At 39.5% G+C, this 26145-nt stretch overlaps 2 protein-coding genes and 2 long non-coding RNA genes across 6 annotated transcripts; 2 read left to right on the plus strand and 2 right to left on the minus strand.

Annotated features, from left to right (window-relative positions):
• The first annotated feature begins 1617 nt into the window (after positions 1-1617).
• LOC136440012 (intraflagellar transport protein 70A-like) lies at positions 1618-21272 on the plus strand. 2 transcript variants are annotated; one of them, XM_066435753.1, is made up of 18 exons: positions 1618-1804; positions 2463-2528; positions 4433-4642; positions 5391-5447; positions 5868-5936; positions 6461-6527; positions 6737-6841; positions 7495-7623; positions 8208-8246; positions 9589-9791; positions 12575-12640; positions 13036-13155; positions 13576-13652; positions 14318-14528; positions 15048-15223; positions 19141-19219; positions 20031-20160; positions 20636-21272. In XM_066435753.1, the coding sequence occupies exons 1-18, from the start codon at positions 1748-1750 to the stop codon at positions 20761-20763; spliced, it is 1989 nt and encodes a 662-aa protein (XP_066291850.1). In that variant the 5' UTR covers positions 1618-1747; the 3' UTR covers positions 20764-21272. The 2 variants fall into 2 exon arrangements, with proteins under 2 accessions (XP_066291850.1, XP_066291851.1); XM_066435754.1 differs by lacking the exon at positions 8208-8246.
• Positions 2705-3365, plus strand: LOC136440017 (uncharacterized). The gene is made up of 2 exons (XR_010756608.1): positions 2705-3094; positions 3191-3365. It is a non-coding gene; the product is annotated as an uncharacterized lncRNA (long non-coding RNA).
• Positions 15911-18903, minus strand: LOC136440016 (uncharacterized). The gene is made up of 2 exons (XR_010756607.1): positions 17585-18903; positions 15911-17111 (listed from the first exon to the last, which is right to left on the minus strand). It is a non-coding gene; the product is annotated as an uncharacterized lncRNA (long non-coding RNA).
• LOC136440015 (uncharacterized) lies at positions 21080-25493 on the minus strand. Of its 2 annotated transcripts, XM_066435757.1 has the most exons (6): positions 25219-25493; positions 24424-24623; positions 23871-24028; positions 23209-23393; positions 22419-22711; positions 21080-21798 (listed from the first exon to the last, which is right to left on the minus strand). In XM_066435757.1, the coding sequence occupies exons 2-6, from the start codon at positions 24563-24565 to the stop codon at positions 21581-21583; spliced, it is 996 nt and encodes a 331-aa protein (XP_066291854.1). In that variant the 5' UTR covers positions 24566-24623; positions 25219-25493; the 3' UTR covers positions 21080-21580. The 2 variants fall into 2 exon arrangements, with proteins under 2 accessions (XP_066291854.1, XP_066291853.1); XM_066435756.1 differs by lacking the exon at positions 25219-25493 and having other exon boundaries at positions 24424-24851.
• Positions 25494-26145: the final 652 nt, after the last annotated feature.

Raw genomic sequence — 26145 nt, forward strand, 5'->3', positions numbered from 1 at the left:
AAGCTGGTCTTGGCCTACAACTTGTACTTATTTGTAAAATGTATAATAGGCTCATTATAAAAGCTATCAATGTAATTATGTACATGGCACGCAATAAAACATAAAATTTGAAAAAAGCACCATTGAATCATCAGCACTATGGTAATTAAGTGAAATAGAAGTTCATAACAGCTAAGGTTCTATCTAAAATGACTACCAAATGTTAAACAAATCAACAGCTACCTCATCCGTATTATTCTGGTTTCCGCATTTACAACATTTCTTCCTTATTTTCCTGGGTAATTTTGCTAAAATTCATGAAAATTCCCATAGTTTTGTGCCGAGGGGCGCCACTTTCCACGTCCGTGTTGTCTGAATGAAGTCGATACTGAGCAATGGAGCATTTGCTACTGTAACAAAGAATCGCTGTTTTGCAAACAACATCAAGAGCCTCTGTTTACATCGGGGATAGAAGTTTAGTGGCGAGTGTTTTGCAAGAATCATCTTACCGCGCATAGGAGCCGCTGCACGGTATTTTCCATTACAATGAACAGAAAAATTCGAATGCCGGGTTTGGAATCTATGAAGTCCTGTTCATAAGACAAAGGCCTTGTATATATTAAATGAATATTTAAAAATAACAAATATAAAATATTTCTTTATTTATTAATGAAAAAAAATGATATTCATAAATATGATATTGATAGATTAATATAATATCAATATATATTTTTGATATTCAATATCTAAAAAGAAAAAAAAATCCATGCACGGACACGAACCCGGATCTTCTGGGTCCGAAGTGCTTCGCGTTGCCAGATCGGCCAAGCTGCGGTACGTAACTAGTTACTCTGGACGTAATGCTATAACCTCACTATATGGTATCATTTATGCCGATTTTTGGTCGTTTTCTTGACGAAATCATTTTTTTTCTTCTGCAATCTTGTGGAATAGATGTAATATGGTCATTTTTCAGGATATCAAAGTCCGAAACCACAATGCAATGATATTTCCGAACAGTTGTAGCAGTTACATGCGGTCGCCCTCCTGTGTCACATGCAAATCTAGCCTGCCTGCCTTTTCGTGCTCTCTTGCCATATAAGGCAACGGCTATACAAGGATTTGGGAACGTATTGCCATATAAGGTCTTATTGTGTGCGACACAGTGTTGAACCAAGCTTGAACCAAGCTTGAACCAAGCTTCCTTCCTTGAAGGTAAAAGCCAGGACAATGCGTTCCGGCGCGCATGCGCCGAAACGCAAAAAATTGTCTATAATAGGCGATTCCAAGAAGAATAGCACATAAACTGATAAAGAGGATAATTTGTCGGAGCTGCACCGTCTTTCGGAAGAGACGAAAAATGGGGGTCCCGTGTTCGAGGAGGTGCCTCGAGCGCGTTACAACAGCCTCATTACTCAGATGGGTACCTACTGGCTGAAATAATACAACGTGGTGAATAACATTGGTCGATGTATATGACCGGTGCACGGTTGTACTTAGACAGTAGTAAATATCAGGTAGGTGTCAAAGGTCAAAAAGCTTTCCCGTATGTCACACCAACCTACCTCCCTAACAACAACTGACCAATCAAATTCGGTTACTTTCCACCACCTAGCCAATCAAAAACAGGTATTGGTAGGACCATCGGGGTAGTTGGCATTCCTAGAGACGAAAAAACGGCGGCGGTAGTGTTGAACAGTCTGGTGTGTTGTCAGGTTTTCTTTAGTTTTGAGCGACTAAAACGAACAGGTAACCTCAAAGAAACAGCATGGATTCACTGCTGCAGCCAAAGGAAGGGGAATACACGGCCACAGTGTATCGAATGGTGAGTTGTCTGTGGTTGAAAGTCTGGAAGGCGAGGGTGCAAATAGAATCTGATCACAAGTTTCAGTCATGAAGTTTTACAAATGTAATCTTTGTAACGAGGGCTTCAAGGATATTTGAGTGTCATAGAACGATAGGAATTGTGGTGCAATTGGTAGAGATTACAGCTAAACTACAACACATCAATGTTATACACGTAACTTGCTAACAAATAAGGTTACATAAACAGCATACGTCATAATACCATACCAAGGAGGTTAAAAATCCTTTTTTTTAAACCTTGATAATTATACGAATCTAGCTTTTATTTTCAAATGAAAACTTCGTGCCCTTGAAGATTATGTGCAAGTTTTAAACTTTACTTCAGACTAAGTCAGAGCAGGAAGGAAAACAGTTGATCTTACTGAGGTGTGATATAAACTTGCAAGAAATTATGATAGCAGCATACTAGTATTATTATTAGCTATACTGTGGTATCCAGGTACTGCATATCTGTATATAATTTTTGCTTGCCTAGCTTTTCTCTTTGTAGCTGATGATATATCTTACAGGTTTTATCACAGATATCTTTATTACTATAAAATACATCCCTAACACGAGCTTTTTACATAAAGAGCGCAATACGTATATGTATATCTAACCATTATGTGGTATTACAGATCAAAGAGGGCAAGTTTATCGATGTTGTCCATCTGCTGAATCTGGAGTTGCAGAGTCACCCAAAGGTAAGACTCATCATCATGGTTTCTTCCTTCACTCTACAGGGATGATGTGTAGTACATCATGACATGACGGAAGTTTTCAGCATGTTAGTACATGTACATGTACATGATTATGATTTATGAGGTAACCTAAAATGGTGATGATGTGACTGTCAGATTTTGACACAAAATTGTGACGGTTCCCAGGGTGCGAAATACCCGGTTGCGCACTTGCGCCGCGCAAGCACATTTTGCTTGGCGCAACTAATTTCCACACGCAGCTAGCGCAGTGCGCAACCCAAGATTATGAAGCCTGAGAACCCAATTTGAGCCGAGTAAGCTCACAAAAACAGTGTCACTTTCATAAAATTCAGTAAATTTTCAATTGAAACACAGAAATCAACACCTTTTTGTTCTAAGCCATCCAAACCTGTTCATAGATCGTGAAATTAGCGCTGGAAAAAGGCGAATAAACTGCCGTCGACAGTGTCGGCAAATCAACATGGTCACCATGTGGTGTACCCTTGAAGTCTCCTGAACATGCAAATGAGCTACTTTTCATGCAAATGAGGTACTCTCATGTAAATGAGGTACTGTTGCAGCATGAGGGTGTACCCATCAAGTCTTCCAAACATGCAAATGAGGTACTCTTTCATATAAATGAGGTACTGTCTCATGTGAATGAGGTACTGTCTCATGTGAATGAGGTACTTTCTCATGTAAATGAGGACACTACTCTGGCATGTAGATGAGTTTGACACTGCAGGTTCATTAAAGTTTGATAATGATTCCAACACAGTTACTAGTTTATTTGTAGGGGCAAAATTAAGTAATTTTTCTTTATTGTTGTTGTATTGTTGTTGTATTGTTGTAAAAAAAATATACAAAACTGATTTGAAATACTGTACTGTTTTGGTCAAGGATAATGTCCTTGGTTTTGGTGTTTACTTCTGACAGTATATAAGTTTGCATGAATATTTTTTTTCAAATTACTTTCCAGGATGTTAGTGAATAAATAAGTTTTAGAGTTATCTATTTACTTATCATTCAAGGTTATGTGAATCATTACTTGCCTTGTTCCAAGTAAAAAAAATACCATTGTGTATTTTTCAACTTGTTGAACTTGAGGCACCGTGGCCCCCGGATAGGGGCCAGCCGGGGAACCTATGCCCAATTTTTTCGAAAATCCCAATATATCACTCCCGAAAGATGTCATTTTTTATGTCACCGCAAATGGTGAATGTAGGTGGGGCAACCTGAAATTTTGATGTGCAACCTAGCTTTTCCCCCAGGTTGCCCACCGGGCAACCTGGCTCAAAAAAGTATTTCGCACCCTGGGTTCCTGACTGGACCCAAGATTTGATCACACGGCTGCTGTCAGCAACCGTCACAATTTTGTCCCCCAAGATCTGCTTGGAGATTAATTGAGCCAGGTCTGAAGAGACTTTTCACGTCATATTATGTAATCTTGATTTGAATCCCTTTGCGACAATGTTGGCGGGTAATTGGAATTATTTATTGTATCAAGCAACAGCACATTGGTGTGGTTACGAGGAAGAGATGTACACTGTAATCCAGCATGGTGCAAATGATGTCACATGAAAAGCCTGTATAGTGACCACCCGTCTTAAGCTTATTGTCACTGTGTATTGTTGATTTATCTATGTATTGAGATTTATCACACTTGTGGAAGGATTGACATAACTGGTGACCATCACCTTTTCAAGATGTAAACTCTGGGACCAGACTGTGAGGTGTAATGTTTGATCCACTCACACTGCGATGAACCTACTCATTTCAATATGTGGCAGGTTCTTTAATGTGCTGAACTTGTGGCTCTTCTTAAACACATTACCTCCAGCTTATAGTTTATGTCCCGTCCAAGCGGACATCCCTAATGTTAATCCCATCCACCTTGTGCTCCCCAGTCCCGCCCAGCCCTGTCCCTGCTGGGGTACTGCTACTACCAGCTGCAGGACTTTGTCAACGCCGCGGAGTGTTATGAACAGCTATCCCAGCTTCACCCTGAAGTGGACGACTACAAGCTGTACCATGCCCAGTCCCTGTACAAGGCCTGTATGTACCAGGAGGCCACCAAGGCAACCTTCACTCTGGAGAGTCAAGCTTACCAGGCTAAGGTATCCAAATGTTCATATCTGGCATTCCCCTATATGCATAGCCTCACCCACAATATACCTTGGGTAGGCTCTGCTAGACTAGCCTGAGTACCAGCCTTTTTAGCTTCCGTCCGCTACACAAGCTCCGCTGAAAGCGGGCCGGGAGCGTAGCTTGGGTAGCGCAGCGGAGCTTGTGTAGCGGACGGAAACTAAAAAGGCTGGTACTCAGGCTACTGCTAGACCAGACTGAGGTTTCCATTTCTGTGGGTGTGGCCTCAAACCATCTGTCAGCCAATCAGAGAATTGGCTTTACCTAAAGAAATATTTAGGTGATTCTCTGATTTGCTTAAGGCTGGTTAGAGTCCATGCCCACAGTAGTGTTACTTTGCAAAGATAGAACTGACAGTCAGTTATATCTTTGCAAAGGAATACTATTGTGGACATGGACTCGACAGGTATCTGAAGTGAATGCTATAGACATGCAACATTACATAATAGTAGGTAAGGTAAACTGTACTGGAAGTCCAAGTGTCAGAAGTCATGCTAAATATTTAGACCTGCACACTCGGATTTCCATGCTGACCAAAGTATAGTTAATTTCATCTTGGTTGTCCATAATGACATGTTCGCATATCATGTACCGGTATGATGGCTGTATCACATAGATTACTGAACCATGAAATGTACCCAAAGATACATGTGTACGTCATATGTGTGTTACCAGAAGCAGAGACTTGTATGATAAAGGTTGCCATTTTCTTCCCGTCAGATCCTGAAGCTTCAGGCAGCCATCAAGTATGGGGAGGAGGACCTGTCTGGGGCAAAGGTCAGCATCTTGTCAATCATTTCTTTTTTTTTCATAAGCCCCAGTCCTCAGATCAGCTTAGCAGCAGCACTGTCAGTTATCACCTGACAGGAGGCTGTCGCACAGCGCTCAGGTAGGCGTTATAGGGTGGGCTAACTACTACCCGACAGGGCTGACTTTCGAGGTTATGGAGCAACTGCTGTTGGGCAAGCCACATGAAATATTCAAACCATGGTGAAACAAAGATAAAACATGTTGATAACTTCTTACACTAGTTACAGTAGACTTACCTTAGACTTTAGAGCCTCCTGTAACATATATCTATAGTAGCAGAAGTATCAGCTTGGTCAGACAGTATAGTAACATAAGTTAACCACTTGGGAAATATGCCGGTCACATTGTTGTTATCACTTAAGAAAATGTTTGGAATTCTTTCCACAGAGCCTTGTAGAACAAGGTCCATCTGAAGACCCTGACACAGACATCAACCTTGGCTGTCTCCTCTACAAGGTGAGATTACACATATCTATAGGCAAAGTCTTTTGTTTTTAAGATATCAGACAAACTTGTACTTACAGTCATGCGGTCTATGTTGTTTGATACACCTGCCAAAACTGACCCAAAAAATTAAGAAGTACAGTAAACCTTCCTTGAGTTTCTGTGTCATGTTTTTTATGTATGAACTTTTTGATATGGGGTGGTCAAGTGGCTAGGCTAGCAGACTGACACAAGATCTAGAGGTAACGTCTGCGATTCTCGGCATTCCTGGCTAGACCTTGAGTCCTTGGAAAAGGCACTTTACACGACTTGCCTCACTCCACCTAGGTGTAAAAATGGGTACCTGACTTTGGTTGGGGAGATAATAGGTGGTGAAAGGAGAGGGATGGGTTCTGCCTTCCAATACCGTGCCCTAGACACAGTGGATGATAACCCACTGCCCCTACGGCCTGAAAGGCTATGGCACCTTACCATTACCTATTTTGATATGAATCTCTATTTGTCCACATTACCAAACTACGTTTCTTATCTTCTAGGAGGGGCGTTATGAGGAGGCGTGTCATAAGTTCACCACTGCCATGCAGATTCTTGGGTACAAAGCTGGTGAGTTTCTTCTATCCCTTTTACTTTAAACCATTGCCTGAGGAACAAGTGAAAAAGCTAATAATGTATTGAAGAAAAATAGATTGATCCTTCATCAGACAAAGTGTATGAAATATCTGTAAAGTTTGCCCAGATAAAAACAGATCTCCTCAGTTTCAGAATTCTTCAGAGCTCTGAGTGATGTATGCATTTTTTCTCTATTCCCTCAGATCTGTCCTACAATATAGCCTTGTGCTACTACAGCATGAGGCAGTATGCACCAGCCCTGAAACACATAGCAGACATCATTGAGAGGGGAATCAGGGACCATCCAGGTAGGATATTAAGGACATTTAACAGTTACCTTTTAAATCAAACATGTCACAAAGTTGTAAAATGTGTTGCCAAACAGAGTTACGGCAGTGTTCTTGGGCCATCGGTAAAATTGGCTTTGATCTGTTGAAATTGCATATACATTCTGCTCTCAACAGTAAACATACATGTAGTTGAATGCCATTTTGATATAAGGGTAGGATCAAGGGTAGGATCAAGGTATACACATGTATTTTGATCTTATTAGCATCTCTGCTGTAACAGAAGATGAAGAATGCTCGCACCATAGGAAACTCAAAATTTAGTCCTGTGAAAGGAAAATTGATGGGTCCAAATGAAAAAAAACTTCATTGAAAGTCTTAAGTCTCATGTTACACAACTTACCTGAAAGCCCCTATCTCACTGGACCTGCGGCATGTTGGTGGCGTTACTGTGTCCTAACCTGGATCTATGTTACCCATGACTTTATAATGGGAATATCATGCAAAACGTACAAGTTAGTATGACTAAAAGACAACAAAATTCATTGAGAGCGCAGTCAAATTGCTTGGTCACCAACGTACTGCGGGTCCAGTGAGATAGGGGCTTAACTTAGACACCTGGAGCGTAAAAAAGACCTGTCTGACTGATGACATGTACTGTACTCACCCTACAGAGTTGAGTGTTGGTATGACGACTGAGGGGATTGATGTGAGGAGTGTTGGGAACACGCTCATCCTACATGAGACGGCTCTCATAGAGGCCTTCAACCTCAAGGCAGCTATAGAACATCAGCTCAAGAACTGTAAGTATCATACTATCTGCTACTTAGTTACTTGTACACTATGTACTTGGTTAGGTCTCCGACCATTTACAGTTTTACGTTGATGAAGGTTAGACATCCAGGTAAAAAGATACACCAAACGACAGTTTTTGTTTAAAAATTTTATCCGGTTGCTTGGGTAAGGGCCATTTACAGTTTTATGTTGATGAAGGTTAGACATCCAGGTTAACAATATTTAAAGATAATCTCTACAACAGGATATGATGCAGAGATTATTTTGGGACGTTCCAAGTGACATCTTTGACTTTTCTTCAGCATCAATAGATTGACATGGCAGAACGATTCAATACTTGTACATGAGATCATTAACAAGAAAAATGGATACACAGGTCACGGACTCGGCCTGCCTGTGCATCTTTATCATATATTATAACCAGCGTATTTCTGACATGTGGTAGACCTGCATCATGTAGCCTGTATGGTGAGCATGGGAGATACGCAGCACATGTACATGTAATTCTTTATCTGATATTTCCAAAGAAAAGGACATATGAAAGGTTACGGTTATATTTTCTACTGAAGACATTGCTACATTTGTCCCCCAGTATCAGCTCCAGCAGGCGAGGCAGCCATCAGGATCCATGGTATAATTCACCTGCACAACTCACTGTGTCATTATGTTATCATACACAGTAACAGTAACAAGGGATAGGGTGAAGGAATGTGATGGCTAGAAGAGTGGTAGTCTGCCGGTGGAATCCATCTTATTCTAGCTTAGGTTCGTTGCAACTATTGCTTCCACGCAGAAAATAGCCTGTCCCTGTCCTTACGTCCTGCAATATTTTGGGAATCCAATATTTTGCAGAAGCAGTATAATACCTACAAATGGGGGTCAAATTTTGGAATGCCCGTTAAAACCTCTTTACGAGGGCCGTGGTGACTCAGAGCCAATCAGAACTCTCACCTATATTTTAAGCAAATGTTAAAATGCCAATCATTTCTTTATGAACAAGTGCCAGGCTTTTCTGCACAGACAATGACAGAAGTGATCAAAGGAGCAAACAGAGCTAGAATACCTGTCTAGATAAGTGGCACAGTGGCACTTCTTGGACAGAGAATTAGGCTTAATGCACATGAGGTGAATTTGACACACAAGAATATTGACAAAATGTATCTTCTCTCACAACAAATCAAGAGAATGCACTCCAATTTTGGGATGAGGTTTAATTTTATGTCAATTTTCCTTAAAAGAGTCCCTCTCAGAATGTATGAAATGTGATATCAACATGAGGTGCACTGTAGATGGAACTGAAAACCACCACCAGAAGTGATATATGTAACACTCCAGACAGTGTATGTTATTTAAAAACATGTACATGTACACTGTTGGAGCAAACCTCCCTTGTGCACTAGCACGTTGCTGCCACTACCTTCTTTGTTATCACATTCCATGGCACAGCAATTTAATGGTTGCACACTCTCTTCTTTCCAGGGTCGGGTTTAAGGAATTGGGTTCTTTTACAGGACTTCACACTAGCCTGCTATTCATCCCTGTAGACCGATCCTTATTGTCCATCAATTAGCAGTCAGACCAATGATAGCATGGCAGTTAGCATTTCAACCAATGACAGAGTGGCTATATGTCCATCAAATATTTGCTTTTTTGTGTTTTTATTTTGCAATTCTATGTCTTCATGGGGCTATGGGATTGGTCTATTATAGCTATAACCTGTTTTGTATCTGCTGGGTTTATTAAGTCCCCTTTTTATGGAGGGGGGACTAGAGGAAACCCACCAGTCCCCTTTTTATGGAGGGGGGGACTAGAGGAAACCCACCAGCTACAATAGGGATGGATAGCAGGCTAACTTCACACAACTTCACCACAAGTAAAGGTACAATAACACCCTTCACCAAATGTACACAATCATATATTCTCTGTTATGACCTTGTTTAACGTTATCCTGTATTTTGTACCGTCTCACACAGATGAGGCAGCCAAAGAGGCCCTGACGGACATGCCTCCCCGGGCAGAGGAGGAACTTGATCCTGTGACCTTACACAACCAGGCGCTGATGAACATGGACAACAACCCCACGCAGGGCTTCGAGAAGCTGCAGTTTCTACTCCAGCAGAACCCGTTTCCTCCAGAGACGTTCGGCAACCTGCTTCTCCTTTATATCAAGTATGAGGTGAGAGAATGACTCCCACAAGTGTGTTGTTCTAATTGAACATAGTTATTAGAGAATTATACTGTTATGCATGACAGATAGAAGCTGTGGTGAGAAGCTTTCAGATGGCGACTACAGCTTCTGTTCCTGGTGTGTAACAGTTTCATTCTCTATGTTCAATCTATTCCCCAGTTTAACCAATATTGTTCTAACTCAGTCACTGACAGATGAAAGACACCAGATAGGCATGTCGAACCTCCGCGTTTCTCCATTAGAACGCGGCAGCGCGCCAGGCAGTAAATGTCTTTTAAAAAATCTTAAAAATCAACCGTTTGTATTTTGCCAATGAAAATCGTTGTCAATAATCTATGGAAGGTTTGCTATCACACTATCATCTTTTTAGTTGAAAATATCTATCGAACAAGGAGCTAAAAATCATCTAAGTTGGCGATGCAGCCGAAAAACCGCCCCGTTCTGACGCCGCGAACGCGGCACGCGATTTTGAGGCCCGCCCGGCGGAAGTCCCATTTTCAACTCAAAAGCCACAAGCCGGTGTAGCACGGAGAACTCTGGGAATGGTTTCAGGTGAAAGGGCAGAGATCAAGGTTCACGCCAGTGGTGGGACAAAATTGCTACGTGATTCTAGGCGGGAGATATGGAAGAAACGGGAGAAACCTCCAGAAGTAAGTGGACATTTTTGCTATTTTTCTTGAACTTAGCAACTTTGTCCCTATACTGTCGCAAATATAGATATATTATGGTTATCATGGTGTAGTTTTTGGTTCTATTTAGGCGAGTTTGGCTTGTGGGTTTAGCGATACATTTTGAGAGATTTTTTCGACAGCCCGAAAAATGACGTGCGCTGTGTGCGCATACGTGACGGGGGAGGGGGGCGTGAGATCGCGCACTTTGTATGTGCTCGAAATTGAACTTATTGTCATAAATCCTGCGCTATTTACCGTAGAATGGTCATATTTTATGCTGAATGTAATATACCTTTCATATCCGATAATATGGCATACTTTGGACGCAACAAACAATTTTCCACTGTCGTAATTATGTTGTGTATATACACTAGCGTTACGATTTGTCACACAGTTGTATGATCTTCATTCAGATGTCCTTTTTTGATTTTCCAGTGGATACAAAGGTGGCATATCTGGTACAGCTATGCAGAGAACGTGGGCTGCCTTCAAGCAAACTTGAACAAGTTGAAGATACCACAAACATCAGATCAAGTGCTTGGTGACTAGAATTCAATTTCCTTCAAATTTTCGAAGGGAGAAGCTACTTCAGGAGAATAACTTGAACACTAAATTAATTACTGATACTGTACTAGTCAGAAAGTAAGTTGTAAGTCCGCTGTACTGTAGGTACATTATTATCTGTACCAATCAGAGATCTTATTACTATATTAGAATGGGTAACATAGGTATTGATACTTATAATTAGCACAATACTATTATCATTCTGATTAGCATATTTAACTAATTAAGCATTGGAATATTAAATTTTTTAAAGTATAGATATTGTTAGGAACCTGTTTCAGCAAGCTTACAACATCAGTGAGTTCATGTAGCAGCCAATATCAGTATCAATAACAATGTATGCCTTCTACTATATGTGCCTTATTAGTTTATTGCCAATTAACACATCTTCATATAGATCTATTATTGCTCCTGTTGTAAAAATTCCTGTAGTTAAGTCAACATGTAATGTAGGTTAACAGTTGAAAGTTGTTTTAGGGAATAGGTAGTACAAATAGGGATAAGTAAAACAACTTGTTGTACATGTGTATTTGAGGATCAGTTCAGTTCATCCTCTGTTGAGGATAATTACCCTCATTTGCATATCTTGCAATTAGCGAAGACTGCAAAAATACATTATTCTCATAATGATCTGTTCAACAACAGGATAGTCGGAACATGTAGTTCCTTCTTCAGTTTTCAGCATGTTTAGAAATGTATGTTATTGATTGGCACTATTGTGGATGAATAAATTAGTTAGGGTTAATTAGGGCTAATTAAGATAAGATACTGAATATAGGTCCAAAAAAACAACATGACAGTCTGTGCAGTTACATTATCTTTAAATGCTGAAAATTTGAACAATATTGGTCAAAGTGTTTAACAGTTACATTAAAACGTATGTAAATAACTGTGGACTTGTGGTCATTTCTGGTGCCATGTTGAGGTCAAACATTCCCATAGGGCCAATAGATAAGCGTCTTCTAATGAAAACGTCCAACTTTTCAACTTTGAAAAATTCTGAAAAATTTCAACTTTGTCCGATTTTGACAGGATAAAAAGCATATTAAGCGGAAGAATCTGATCTGTACTTTGGCAACAATTTCAGCAAGTTATATCTTACCAAAAAAAATGCTGTGACATGCCTACACCAGATGCTGTCTGAAACGTCTGTTTCAAAATTTTATCCAGTTGCTTGAGTAACTGTCATTTGGCGAATGTTCTAAGTTTCTCAACTTGCTAATGATCTTATGAAAGTGCACCTGTGACCCCCTGGTAGTCTGAACTGGGCAGTGAAGCTTGGGTTGAAGACACAGTTATACAAGGAAACTACAAAGAAAATGCATCTTTAACCTTCTCCCTGCTGCCTAACCCTGTAGCTAATAGAGAATGGGTTACCAAAAGGCTACTTCAGTGAACTGAAGGTTAAGAAAGCTCTTGATTTACTACTTTTGCAACATGTGAAGTCTGCATGTGAAAACAGATACCTCAAACAAAGATGGTTCTGATTTCAAAGTTGATAAGATTCTCATGTATACTGATTTGTGTCCTCCACAGTATTATGACCTGGCAGCAGACGTCCTTGCAGAGAATGCACACCTCACATACAAGTACCTCAGCCCTGTAAGTATAATGCCTACTTGTACACGTATACCACTTCAAATCACTTACTGGTTTTCTTTAATCAAAGGATACTGTAAAACTTCAGATGAGTTTTTACGCATATGTTATGTTTGATACTGTAATTCACTTTATCTTCATGGTAGCAAAATTTCACAGTGTAAGGAAAATGGACATTTTCACTGAACTTTTACTTCACAGTGGCTCCAAGTGGTTTACAGAACGGATGTGTGAAGGAGTCATAGATGATTACAACAGGTGTTTTCACGGTGATGATAAGTTCACGGTACAGAGGTGACAATAAAAACAGTGAACATAAAGTTACAGTGAAAGAAATTACAGTATGTTAGTGCTGTTAGATTCGGTGACATTTGAATGTGTGTTTTCTGTCCTTCCAGACTTTGTATGATTTCATGGATGCAGTGATAACATGTCAGACTGCACCAGAGGAGGCCTACAGAAAGCTGGATGAGATGGCATCCAAGCAGACTGATCAGCTCAGGAAACTAACCAAGCAGGTAGGGCACAGAGTCACAATGCACAAATTCATTTACTCATCCTTGTGTGTCTGAAGCAGATAAATTTAAAAAAAAAAAGCCAAAGCTCATATTTACAGATGTAGAGTCTCCATTTTTATCATCTATATTTACTGTAACTATGCATTTACAATGTACATTCGTGATGATTTAATTTTGTGGTAGGGAGGAATTGGAGCGTGATTTGAGGATGAAACAAGGTGGTAGCAGCTAGAAGACAGAACAAGCATTTTCACAGTGGTTTTAAGTTCAAAGAGGTTGCCGAGAAAACAACCACACTCACACTGCTTTTATTCTACATTTATCTCTCCACTGAAACCAGTTAAAGAGATAAGCAGATAGGCACTGAGCATATCATTGTGTTTAAATACTAATAGCTTCTTTTGTTCTGGAAATCTGCAGGTACAAGAAGCCAGACAGAATCATGATGATGAGTCTGTGAAGAAAACTGTTAATGAGTATGATGAAGCATTAGAAAGGTGAGTGTTCAAGTTACAGTATCTGTACGTTCAGGACAATGATGCATAAAAGCTGATTACAAAGCTTGCATGCCTGTCAAACAAGTATGTAAATTAACATACATAAATGCATGTATTCAGTATGTTTTCCCTACAGTAGTTGCTAGGCTCATTAAGTGTACCTAAGGATCATATTCTTCCATGTTGTTGCTTGGACCTTTGCTTTAATCAACAGTAATTAAGTTGTGGAAATGGTACTTTGCGTAACAATCCCAAGCCAGAAAGAAGTATATTTTAGGATTTGGGGCCCTTTTTAGACCAAAAATGTATATCATCTGCTCCTGTGTCCTGGTATTAAAATCAAAACCTTAAGTTTGGTATGGGGGTACCTAAGACATATGCCCACAGGACTTCATTCACTCTTTTTAGCATACATCCCTTTAAAATGAGTTATTTTGGGATTTTCGCCCATTTTTACATATTTACCCTGGCATTAGAATAAGATTAAATGACATGAAATTTGATTTCAGGGTGCCTAAGACTTATGTCCACTGAACTTCATTCATACATTTATACCCTGCTCCAAAATGATTTATTTTTGGCCATTTTTACACCCAAAAAGGATATTTTTTGGCCATGTGCCCTGGTATTTAAACCAATTTTATTCCAATCATGATTTACACCAGGTACATCCCCATCCTGATGGCACAAGCTAAGATCTACTGGGACCTGGAGAACTACTCGCAGGTGGAGAAGATCTTCCGCAAGTCCGTGGAGTTCTGCAACGAGCACGAGATGTGGCGACTGAACGTAGCCCACGTCCTTTTCATGCAAGAGAGCAAATTCAAGGAGGCCACAGGCTTCTACGAACCCATCGTCAAGAAACACTATGATAACGTAAGAAGGATGGGACAGATTGTACTGTAAATTTGTTTACTTTTGCTGTGGTTTTAATTTGTGGTAGGAGGGAAAATGAGATTTTCCCTGTGTTATGAATTTGTGATTGAAACAATTCCATAGGAGAGTAGTCATACAAGGGAGATGGATTCACAGTGCCACAAATTTGCGGTAGAGTGATCACAAGTAATACTGCAAAAATGAAACATAGCGAAATTTCATGAGTTACAGTTATATGTGTGGTTGGACATGACACCTGTAATAATGGATTGTCCTTGGAACATGTTGAACAGGACTCACTACCTGATATGATTTATGACAATGCATTTGTCAACATTGCATTTGTATGATATGTTTTTCTTTTGAGATACAGAGTCCACTTTTTAATTATTTTTGTTACATTCAATGGAAGTTTTTACATGCATTGAACAATCATAACCTTGATTAGCTACGTAAAAAAGCATCAATAGAATCTCATGACCATGCCCCGCTCACCAGCAGTTTCCTTTCCTCCCTCAGATCCTCCATGTGAGTGCTATAGTGCTAGCCAACCTCTGTGTCTCCTACATCATGACCAGCCAGAACGAGGAGGCCGAAGAGCTGATGCGGAAGATCGAGAAGGAGGAGGAACAGGTGGCTTATGATGACCCGGATAAAAAGATCTACCACCTCTGTATTGTCAACCTGGTTATTGGGTATGTATGTTCAAAGAACAATTGTCAGACAAGCGGTGGATACTAGTAATCTGATTTGTACAAGGTGTGAATAGAGAATACAAGACGGTCTGACCGCAGGTTGGAGCGCCAGAGAAACACACAGTTCGATGCTGAATGCACCACACTACTAAAAATGGAAAAGAAATTTTTTCTTGTTTTTCTTCCACACAGAAAATTTGTCTTCCAGGAAGAAAATTTTTCTGTGTCCAAGAAACCGTTCTTGTCCATGGGGCAAGCAAATTTTTCTTGTTGCAATTTTTCTTGTATGTAGATTTGTTTTCTTATATTTCTTGCAGGAGTTGACTAAGTTACTTCTAGAATATCATTCTTGAAGAGCTCAAACTTTCTCACTTCAAGTTCAAAATTCTAACTGCACGGAAATTGTTTCTTACTTTCAAGATTGATTTTCTTACACCAAGATTTCTTTTCTTACTCCAAGTGAAAACATTTTTATTGGCTAGAAATGTTTTCTTACGTCCAAGATTTATTTTCTTACAACAAGAATACTTTTCTTACTTCAAGTGAAAACATTTTTAATGGCTAGAAATGTTTTCTTACTTCTAAGATCGATTTTCTTACAAGAATACTTTTCTTACTTCAAACGAAAACATTTTATTAGCTAGAATTTTTTTCTTACTTCTAAGATTAATATTCTTACAACAAGAATACTTTTCTCACTTCAAGGGTAAAGATTTTTATTGCCTAGAAATGTTTTCTTACTTCCAAGATCAATGTTCTTACACCAAGAATACAATTCTTATTGCCTAGAAATGTTTTCTTACTTTCAAGATCAATGTTCTTACACCAAGAATACAATTCTTATTGCCTAGAAATGTTTTCTTACTTTTAAGATTAATGTTCTTACACCAAGAATACAATTCTTATTGCCAAGAAATGTTTTCTTACTTTCAAGATTAATGTTCTTACACCAAGAATACAGTTCTTATTGTCTAGAAATGTTTTCTTACTTTCAAGATTAACGTTCTTACACCAAGAATACAGTTCTTATTGCCTAGAAATGTTTTCTTACTTTCAAGATTAATGTTCTTACACCAAGAATACAATTCTTATTGCCAAGAAATGTTTTCTTACTTTCAAGATCAATGTTCTTACACCAAGAATACAATTCTTATTGCCTAGAAATGTTTTCTTACTTTCAAGATTAACGTTCTTACACCAATAATACAGTTCTTATTGCCTAGAAATGTTTTCTTACTTTCAAGATTAACGTTCTTACACCAAGAATACAATTCTTATTGCCTAGAAATATTTTCTTACTTCCAAGATTGATGTTCTTACACCAAGAATACAATTCTTATTGCCTAGAAATGTTTTCTTACTTTCAAGATTAATGTTCTTACACCAAGAATACAATTCTTATTGCCTAGAAATGTTTTCTTACTTTCAAGATTAATGTTTTTACACCAAGAATATAATTCTTATAAGTTATTGCCAAGAAATGTTTTCTCACTTTCAAGATTAATTTTCTTACACCAAGAATACTTTTCTCACATCAAGAGTTATTATGAAAATAATATGTTCTTGATGGATTCATTTTTCTCTAAAATTGTTCATTATCACAACAGGAACTTGACATTGACAATCTTTTACAGTACCTATTTTCTAAGAACTTAATAGTCACCTAATTGATTCACAAATACAATTTTGCTGAGTACAGTAATAATGAAAATTACTGGTAGAACATAAGAAAGATTACAAACTGACATCTAACATGGCCGCCATATAGAATAATTACAGAATATCTTCAGAATCTGCTTTTTTCGTCTTGGTAGCCCGTTCAAAAGGAAAGATTTTCCATCCCAATACATGTTGCATTGTCACTGGCAGGGCTACAATCTTCCGACAACTGAAAAAAGAAAGACTATATCATCAATTTGTACTTTCAATGAATTAAATGAAGTTGTAGCAGAGTTCATAAATTTGTTTGTACATTGGCTAAAGACTAAAAATCATTTACTAAGAAAAGAAGGTTCTTAACAATTACCTCATAAATATACATTGAAATTCTTTAAAACCTATCATTATACAAGTTTACCGTGCAGAAGCAGTACATAATAATTTGCAAAGGACCACCCTGCAGTACAGAATGTGGTCTTCCAATGACCTTGAGGTCATCTGCAAATTAGGTCATTTGTTAGCAAAAAAATTGTTTTTCTTTCAATTAAATGAGCCAAAGCAGAAGCTACTAGTATACTCATCATGTTGCCTAATACTTGTTGCTTTAGATGGTTACAACTATCCAAGGTTACATTTATCAAGGATTTTAAAAATAGAAGGAGTACATTTTTGTATAAACTGTTGGGGGAGGGGGGCACTGACCTTTTCCATGACTGCTTTCCACCGATTCTGTGCCAAACTTGGTTTCTGCATGCTGCAGCTGCTTGGTTCAGACCAAGATCTCCATTGTCTTCCTTGTTCCCTTGTACCTTGGTTCTGGCTTTGAAACTAACATGAGCTTTCAATTGATACAGGCAGATCCACAAGTCAGAGCAGCTGACCCATGGCTGCCTGCATGCAACTGAACTCATCTAACTGTCATTTCACTGATATGAATGAACCAATCAGGAGTTAGAAAAAGATCACATGACAAGTGTTATCATTGGTTGAATTATCTAGTAGTGGCATTTGCATCATTGATTCTTGCGTTCTTGCCACATCACAGACACCATATTTTGAGAAGTTTTTTTTATGTACATCTAAAAAAATTGTTTAAAAGTTTGATATTCAAGCCAAGTTTAATATAGTCTTTGAATTTTAAAGGCCGTGTTCAATGTATCTCTTAAACATTGTCAAGAAAAACAAGAATGGTCTTTCTCAAACTTTCTGGATACAAAAAAACAAGAACATTTAAGAATATCAATCTAAGTCATGACTTTGTCTTTCAATTTGAATATCCTAATTTTCTTGTATTTCTAGTATTATTTATATTACAAGAAAGGTAAGAACCAAGTTCTTCTATTTTCTAAACAATCCCCAAGAAAAACGAGAATTGCTCTTCTCAGAATTTCTAAATTATGAAAACAAGAATATTTCAGAAATTAACTGAATCGTTGGCTTTAGTTCAAGAAAGAGAAGAAGCCGTTGCTTGTATTTTCTTAACGATCACCAAGAAATACAAGAATTTTGTTTCTTGATATTGCTTGATGAAAAAAAAAGAAAAACAAGAATTGTCAAGAATGCAAATTCTTACAATAACTTAATATTTTTTCATATCTCAAGAAAGGGAAGAAACCAATTCTTGTATTTTCTTAAACATTACCAAGAAAAACAAGAAGCGCCTTTCTTGATCTTCTTAGATTAAAAAAACAAGACAAAATATAAGAAACCAATTCTTGTATTTCTTAAGAATTGAATTTGGTCAAGAATATGCAAGAATTTTTTTCTTGCATTCTCAGGATAAAAAAGAAAGTTTTGCTTTTATTTCTAGAAAATTCTTGTGCGTGAGAATCTTTCAGAAAAACTTTCTTCTCTAAAGAAAAATAAGAAAATTGTTCTTTGTGTGAGAACTGCCTTTTTTTGTGGTTTCTCGTTTTTCTTATTCTTTTTTCTTGATTTTCTTCCTGCAAGAATATTTTTCTCCATACAAGAATTGTCCATGGCATAAGCAAAACAAGAAAAAATATTTTTTGTAGTGCAGAAGTTCAGAAATTCCAACGGCCAAGTCCGGAATTTTAATTTTCAAAAGCAGAGCATGCAAGGCTTGTTTGAATTATTCTATGAAAACCAGTGGGATAGAACTCGAAGCCAATGGGATACCGTAAAATACAGACCAGTCCAGAACATCTGTATCGAACATTATGATGGCTCAGGTATGACATAATTGGCTGTACATTGTACATGTTGTCTAGTAACAATATCTTTTTTTCTTACTACAGGACACTCTATTGTGCCAAAGGAAACTATGAGTTTGGCATCTCCAGAGTTATCAAAAGCTTGGAACCCTACAATAAGAAGGTATCTAACTGGGGTCATAATGATATTGCAAGATCTCATTGTGCCATCCACTGAAATTTGTTGTTGCAACTCAACTCAGTAAATTCTTACATAAACATTGATTAAAGGCAGGCTAAACTTAATTTTGTAAAGCATACTGCAGTATGTTAGATATACCACTAAGACCAGTTCTGACTTGTTTTACACTAGTCCATCATAGATTAGCATTTTTACAACATTTGAAATTCGCGGTGTGGTGATGTAATACTGGCGATGTCCAAAGCCCTGTGACCTTTGTGACGTCAGATTCCGAGTCGGAGGAATGGCATCTGGAGCAATTTCTATGGTGCTGGTGTGGCCGACTCGGAATCTGACGTCACAAAGGTCAAAGGTCTTTGGACATCGCCAGTATTACATTACCACACCGCGAATTTCAAATGTTGTAAAAACGCTAATCTATGATGGACTAGTGTGAAACAAGTCAGAACTGGTCTTAGTGGTATATTTAGCATACTACAGTATGCTTTACGAAATTAAGTTTAGCATGCCTTTAAAGGTGATACATTTTACTGGTCTACATTTGTTTCAGACCAGCCCCTAAGTACTCTGATCATTGACTTTCCAGTTATTTGACTACCATGATTTCTGCGATTGCTTCATTGCTCATCATTTAAGGTTACAGAATACATGACAGCTACCAGAAAGAATTTTCTAATAATTCCATCTGTGAAAAGAAATGAGGCAGATTTAAAGCATTCATCTGAACTTGTAGATTTTCTCGCTGCATGAGTGGCTTTGTTTAGTAATTATTGTTTGTTTTTTTTTACCCCAGCTTGGAACAGACACCTGGTTCTATGCTAAGCGCTGCTTCATGTCCCTGCTAGAGAACATGGCTAAACACATGATCATGCTGAGGGACAGCATCGTACAGGAGTCCATCCAGTTCCTGGAGCACTGTGAAGGTTGGTTTGAGATCTTTAACGTTAGGCTTTTTCAAAGATTAATCTGTCTTGTCTGTAAAAGATTAACAATGCCATGTAGGGCATGGATTGTTTTGTAAATTTCTTGATATTGCATTCACCCTACATACCAAGTCATTATTAGGCACATTTCACTATGAGATGTGTTAATATGATAATAGAGAAATGTCAAAATGCTTGTAACTGATGGTATACAATACAAATTTTCTGTAGTTAGCTTCAAACTTCTCCCTGCTGCCTAACATTGTAACCAATAGAGAATGGGGTACAAAACGGCTACTTCAGTGTGCTAAAAGTTAACCAATTTTAAAAACAGTTATTCTCTTTGAGTTGATTGGTGTCAAATTGACAGAAATGAATTACAAAAAATGCATTAGCTGATGCTTGTTGCTGCATAATTATGACTTGTTAAGAAAATTCTCCAATAACAACAATGGTGCATTTATCTGTTTTCCAGCCTATGGCAAGGACGTGCCGGCTGTTGTAGAACAGCCGCTAGAAGAGGAGCCCATGCATGAGGGACGGAACACCGTCACGTTTGAGGCACGTCTTCTCAAGGCGCTGTTTCTCGAGCTCCTGGCTTGAGATACTCCTGAAACCATTAGTGTCACATTGTCTGCAATGCATGTATTTGCTTGGCTATCTCACAATGGGACGTTGCAGCACTATAAGCAACTGTATTTCTGACACTCAGATATTACTACCCTGACCTGACATTCCTCATCATAAAGGAAGATTATTGTTTTATTGTATTATTACTGTAATATTAGATCGTATTGAAAGTATAAGTTGTCTTGGCCTGGATGTAAATATTGATTGGGTAAACCCCAAAAAAGTTTTTACGAGATTTAAATATATACATTTAAGAAATTTGAACGACAACAAAGGACAATACTCCATGTGATTATCTCAGCATACTTTAATGTATTATAATTGTGTCTTTCTGAAATAGGTAGGCACAAAATTTTCCTTCACCATTTTGTCACAGATGCTTCTTAATCATTGACATAGTTCCCATTACTTTCTCTGTTAGCTATCTTTGGCTAGTTTGTCTGAAATAAAGGCAGTTAGATCTGCTAGATACTGAAACGACACTAATGTCTTTAACATGTACGTGTATTACCTGTTTCATCTTTTCACAGCAAGGATTGAATAGTCGTAGTATCGCTTATAGTTCAGCTAGCTTTATTTATTTATTTAGCTTTATGCTTTGAACGCAAATCATATGTATTTCCGACAGAGGTGGCAGAAGCAGCTGTCTAAGGGTGTTTCACAGCTGCCAAGTTGGTGGGCTGAACCTGAAAGAGCCAAATTGTGTTCAGCCATTACTGTAAAAATATACACAAATTTACCTAGTGACTTTTAGATTTAACCTCCCAGCATGGCAGACAGTAGTTATGTGTTATTGCTTCTTCAAAAACAATGTAACCATCATGCCATAGTAGGTTGGCGCTTCCCGGGCTAGAAACTTGTGTGAGAAGCTGACCCCTCGCTCGATCTGGGAGTAAAGCATCGCATGAAGCACCCAGAACCCACCAATGCCGCACGACAAGGCCTTGGGATGGAGCTCATTGGCACGCTTCAGCCACTGCTCCGCAACAACTGGGTCCCACATCTCTCCTGCGTAATACGTACAAACCAAAAAGGCATATGGTAAGCAGATTTATGTCATGCCTGGACCGCGAATACGTTCGATACGGGTGTTCCGGACCGGTTGATAACTTGGGTTATCACATGGGCAGCGTGACGGGCTTCTACATTTATCACATGGGCTGCCATAGAATATCTAAAATGCATTTCTAGTGCGCCGAGTGTGCCGCTGTCGAAAATTTGAATACTGGATTCTGATGTTGGAATAGTGACTGTTCGAATTTTTGTTCGAGGACACCAACTTTTCTCTACCCCTGGCGCATTTCACACCCTCGGTCTCACCCTCGGGTGATAGGGAATATGGAATACACCGTGTTGTATTCTATATGTACAAGTTGACATTGACGATTATTCTGATAACTACATGTACTAGATTGATATCATGTGTTACACAACCTCTCGCTGTCAGGAGCTGATTGGGCCTCCTCCCCGAGAGCTTGCTAATTGTGGCCAGTCACCTCTAACTCAAGAGGACCTTTCCACTTCAATAACAATTCCCACTTAATAATGCAATCACATCACATGAACTAAGGCATGTGTAATGAATGCCGATTTAGCCGGCACTGTTAAGGTGGAGACTGTATCATTACCTGATACTTTTACTTCCAGTGCAGCACTTGTGAGCAGGTCCGTAGGTGCAGACTTGGCCCACCCTTCAGCGCACCTGCCGAACATGCCGGCGGCTTCCGGGTCCTCGGGCATGTTCCACCTGGGGTTGGGCTGGTACAGCGGGTTGTCGCAGCTGTGGGGATGGGTGTGGGCCAGGTCACCACTGATGGCCATCACCACACGTGTGTCAGACAGGCTGTCGATGAAGGCTGACAGGGCCCTCCCCACTGACAGCCGCTGTTTTAGGGCCTCCTCCCCTCTCAACAGGGACTGGCTGAGTAGGACATAATGACGAAGTAAATATAGAAAATAACACAGTGTATTCCGTATCATGGGATGGCCCGAAGCTTGGAGGGCAAGCCACCCCAGGGAGGGCTGGAACAAAGGGTGATGTAGAAATACCATGTTGTATTCTATTTATGTCATACCCACTCGGGAGACACACATTTCAAGGAGAAGTGCACTTGAAATATGTTTTGTCCAGGATGGGTTTGGCAAAAAATGGAATACATCACGGTGTATCCCGTGGTTTGGCTGGTACGACACATGTACAGTATTGCCACTGGTTCTTACAAAACAAATTAGGTACTTAATACAATGCTAAACTTTCTTCCAGCACTGAGGTATTCACGGATCAAATTTTCAATGACCACTGTTGCCTCCTCGACAAGGTTTGAAGAAAGCAACAGTGGCAACTTGGTATAGCAATGTTTGACAAGAAAAATTGATTTCATGGAAGCTGTTGGTGATAGTGTCTATTGTATTTGTTACCTTATTATCAGGTACTTGACTGGATTCCTTAGGTTCTTCTGAATGAACCAAAGCGGCACAACCTCTCCCCACCGCAAGGGGGCATCATAGTTGGTGAAACAGCAGATTCCTTGTGCATCTATCCCACAGTCTCCCAGGTGGGTGAGAAATTTATTGGCCAATTCCTTGTCCATTGGAAGTTCCAGCTAAGGAAGTTAAGAATTTCATCGTTAAATGTTTTGGACATATTTTTGTATCCTGTAACGTACCTTATGGTGAAAGCTGCAATAAAAAAGAAAAATTGCTTGAAGGGCCTGGTGTCAAGCCAAATAATTGCGGCTTGCCAAATAATTGTGGTTACACTGCTTGGGGTTTTCCAATATAATCGATAATTGATAACATTTATTATACAAGTGCATTCATGCCCTATCGGGTCCTAATAATCAAAAGTACATATAATGACACTGACATGTCTTCTAATACTGTACTATTATCTAAAACATTTGGTTCTAAAACCACGTGTACTCTATATAGGGTCGGCTTCCTCTCGTCTCTTTGTGATGTTAAAAATATAGGTTGAGATGGGTTTGATCATTCTAACCTCCTTGGTTTGATCATCGTTGACGGTCGCTGAGATTGCAACGACAAAAAAATCCGTACGACGACTGTCACCGGGCCCGTACCTTGATGTCGTCCCAGTAGTCGTTCCATTCCGCCGTACCCTTGGCGACCGGGTTGACGTACACACCCACGGACCTGGACAGGCTGATCCCGTGTGGGGTGTGCAGGATAACCAGGTCTGGGGTCATACGGCTGACCTCCTCACCAGCAGAACTGCAAGCTAAGAACGTCAAAAAATTGGACTGAATGATGAAAAGAGAAAAGCAGAATCGTGCCAAATCTGCTGTAACGTTAAGTCTAGCGTAAACTGTAACGTTATATCCTGAGCCTTTATATCAGTGGGTTCAGATGAGCATATTTATGATCGTGAGTTGCTATCTTATCTAATTATTAAAGCAAACTGCCAACAGCCATATTCTGGTCTACGGCGCTGTGCTCAAGTGTAATTCACTTCCGGGTGACAATTTCCCATTCTATTTATTGACAAGTGTCTTTGCACACAAACATCAAGTTCTAAGGCATCAAGCCTACTGGTGCCTATATCGTGGATGTGTACGTGTCTGCCAACAAATTGTATTCTCGATCTCAGTAACATCTATCTAAAGATGGACAAACCTGTGTACAAGCTGGAACATGACGTTTTCATGCCTTCGTCCAGGGCGGCGTGTCGCTGTCGACAACCTTCGTTCGAAGATTTCGGGTCACCGTCGAAAATCATCGTGCCGTGCGGCAGAACCACGCTTCCCACCAGTACCATGGCGGCAATATACAGGAAGGTTCTACATGTAGGTCTTGAACAGCTGCAAGTTTCTAAACTAAAGAAAATGTTACAAATTTCACTTTCAGTCAGTAGCGGTTTGACCTTTGGGGCCAAAGGTCAAAGATTCAATCGCCTGCTGCTCGTATATTGACATGTAGAAGTACGTTCACTTGTCGAGTACTGCTGTCACTGCTTCCACAGAACCTACCACTGCATTAGCCATATCGGCGTGCACAACGCAGAAATGTTGTCGGTACTTCCTGCTTTTTCTGTAAAATCTACTAACATAATTCCACCAGGGTACACTATTGCGCCACCCTGAAAAGATATTCGTACAACGTACCCAACGTCACCCAATATAATGCACTCCTGTATATCTAAACTGTGCATACCTTCGGGGTGCTGCACTAGAGATATCTCAAACCCACTATATTTCTAAGGGGTAGATTTATTTAAACCGGTCGATTGATGTTAATGAATGTTAGCAGTAATAGAGTTAATATTGACATCGCGCTGAAACGACGGCTGATTTGAAATGATTCGCATAGAGTAGACGATAGGGGGCGTTTCTGTGCCGTCAGTGTTTACACATGAGAATCTCTTTCTAAATAAGTTGATGAAATACATCGTCGGACGGGCACGCAACTTACAAACGTCTCTGTCTTTTTCTTGGCCATAGCTGGGCTTAGTAGATAAATCTTCCACCGGCGCTGACTGCTTTTCAATGAGATCTAGACTTGGAAAAGTTGCCCTGTTCGTTCCCTGGTGCCGTTGAACATAAGGGCCTCTTTCCGGACATCATTTATCCATTTCGAAGAAGATTTGTAGAGAAATCAGATGCAACGTTCATGAAAGGTGAATGAAATAACAGATATTTTCATGTCGGATAAACTTGGTGACGTCATCCTGTCATCACTGCACCTTCATGTACACAAGCTGATGCCATCTGGTGCACTCAGTTGGGCCAACGTCTGAAGAACTTCCGTTATAAAGACATGTTACACAATTTTTCTCATGCAAAAGCTCTCAAAACATCCTGTTTTTCGCATGCTGGTGCACATGTCATGTTTTCGAAGGCTCCTGGCTGCCAGTTTCGCTCCCATGCTGAGTTATTTTCACCATCCTGGGGTTTTCTTGGCCAATTGGATAATGCATGCCTATTGCCAAATGTTGTTTAGATAGAACTTTCGCGGACAGGCTATGCCTGTTTTCCGCAGAGTGTCATCTGGTCGACATGTACATAGAAAAGTACAAACGTACATTGACCATGACAATATCTGCACTTCGCGCTGAGTAATGATGGAGTTATTCAACATGCCCTTCGGTGACGTTATCGCTTAGTCACTAAGTTTATCCTGTGACCTTCTTATATCTCAAGGTCAAGGCGTTGTAATGCCGACTCCACTGGGAACTTTAAGGTCACACGGCAGAATGACGCGTTGTCGATACTCAGAACGCCCATGGTCTACAGTGAGCTGGATTCTGAGAATAGAGTAGAGTAGAGTAGAGTAGAGTAGAGTAGAGTAGAGTAGAGTAGAGTAGAGTAGAGTAGAGTAGAGTAGAGTAGAGTAGAGTAG

This window comes from Branchiostoma lanceolatum, chromosome 8, assembly GCF_035083965.1.
Source record: "Branchiostoma lanceolatum isolate klBraLanc5 chromosome 8, klBraLanc5.hap2, whole genome shotgun sequence".
In the NCBI taxonomy this organism is placed as follows: Eukaryota; Metazoa; Chordata; class Leptocardii; order Amphioxiformes; family Branchiostomatidae; genus Branchiostoma; species Branchiostoma lanceolatum.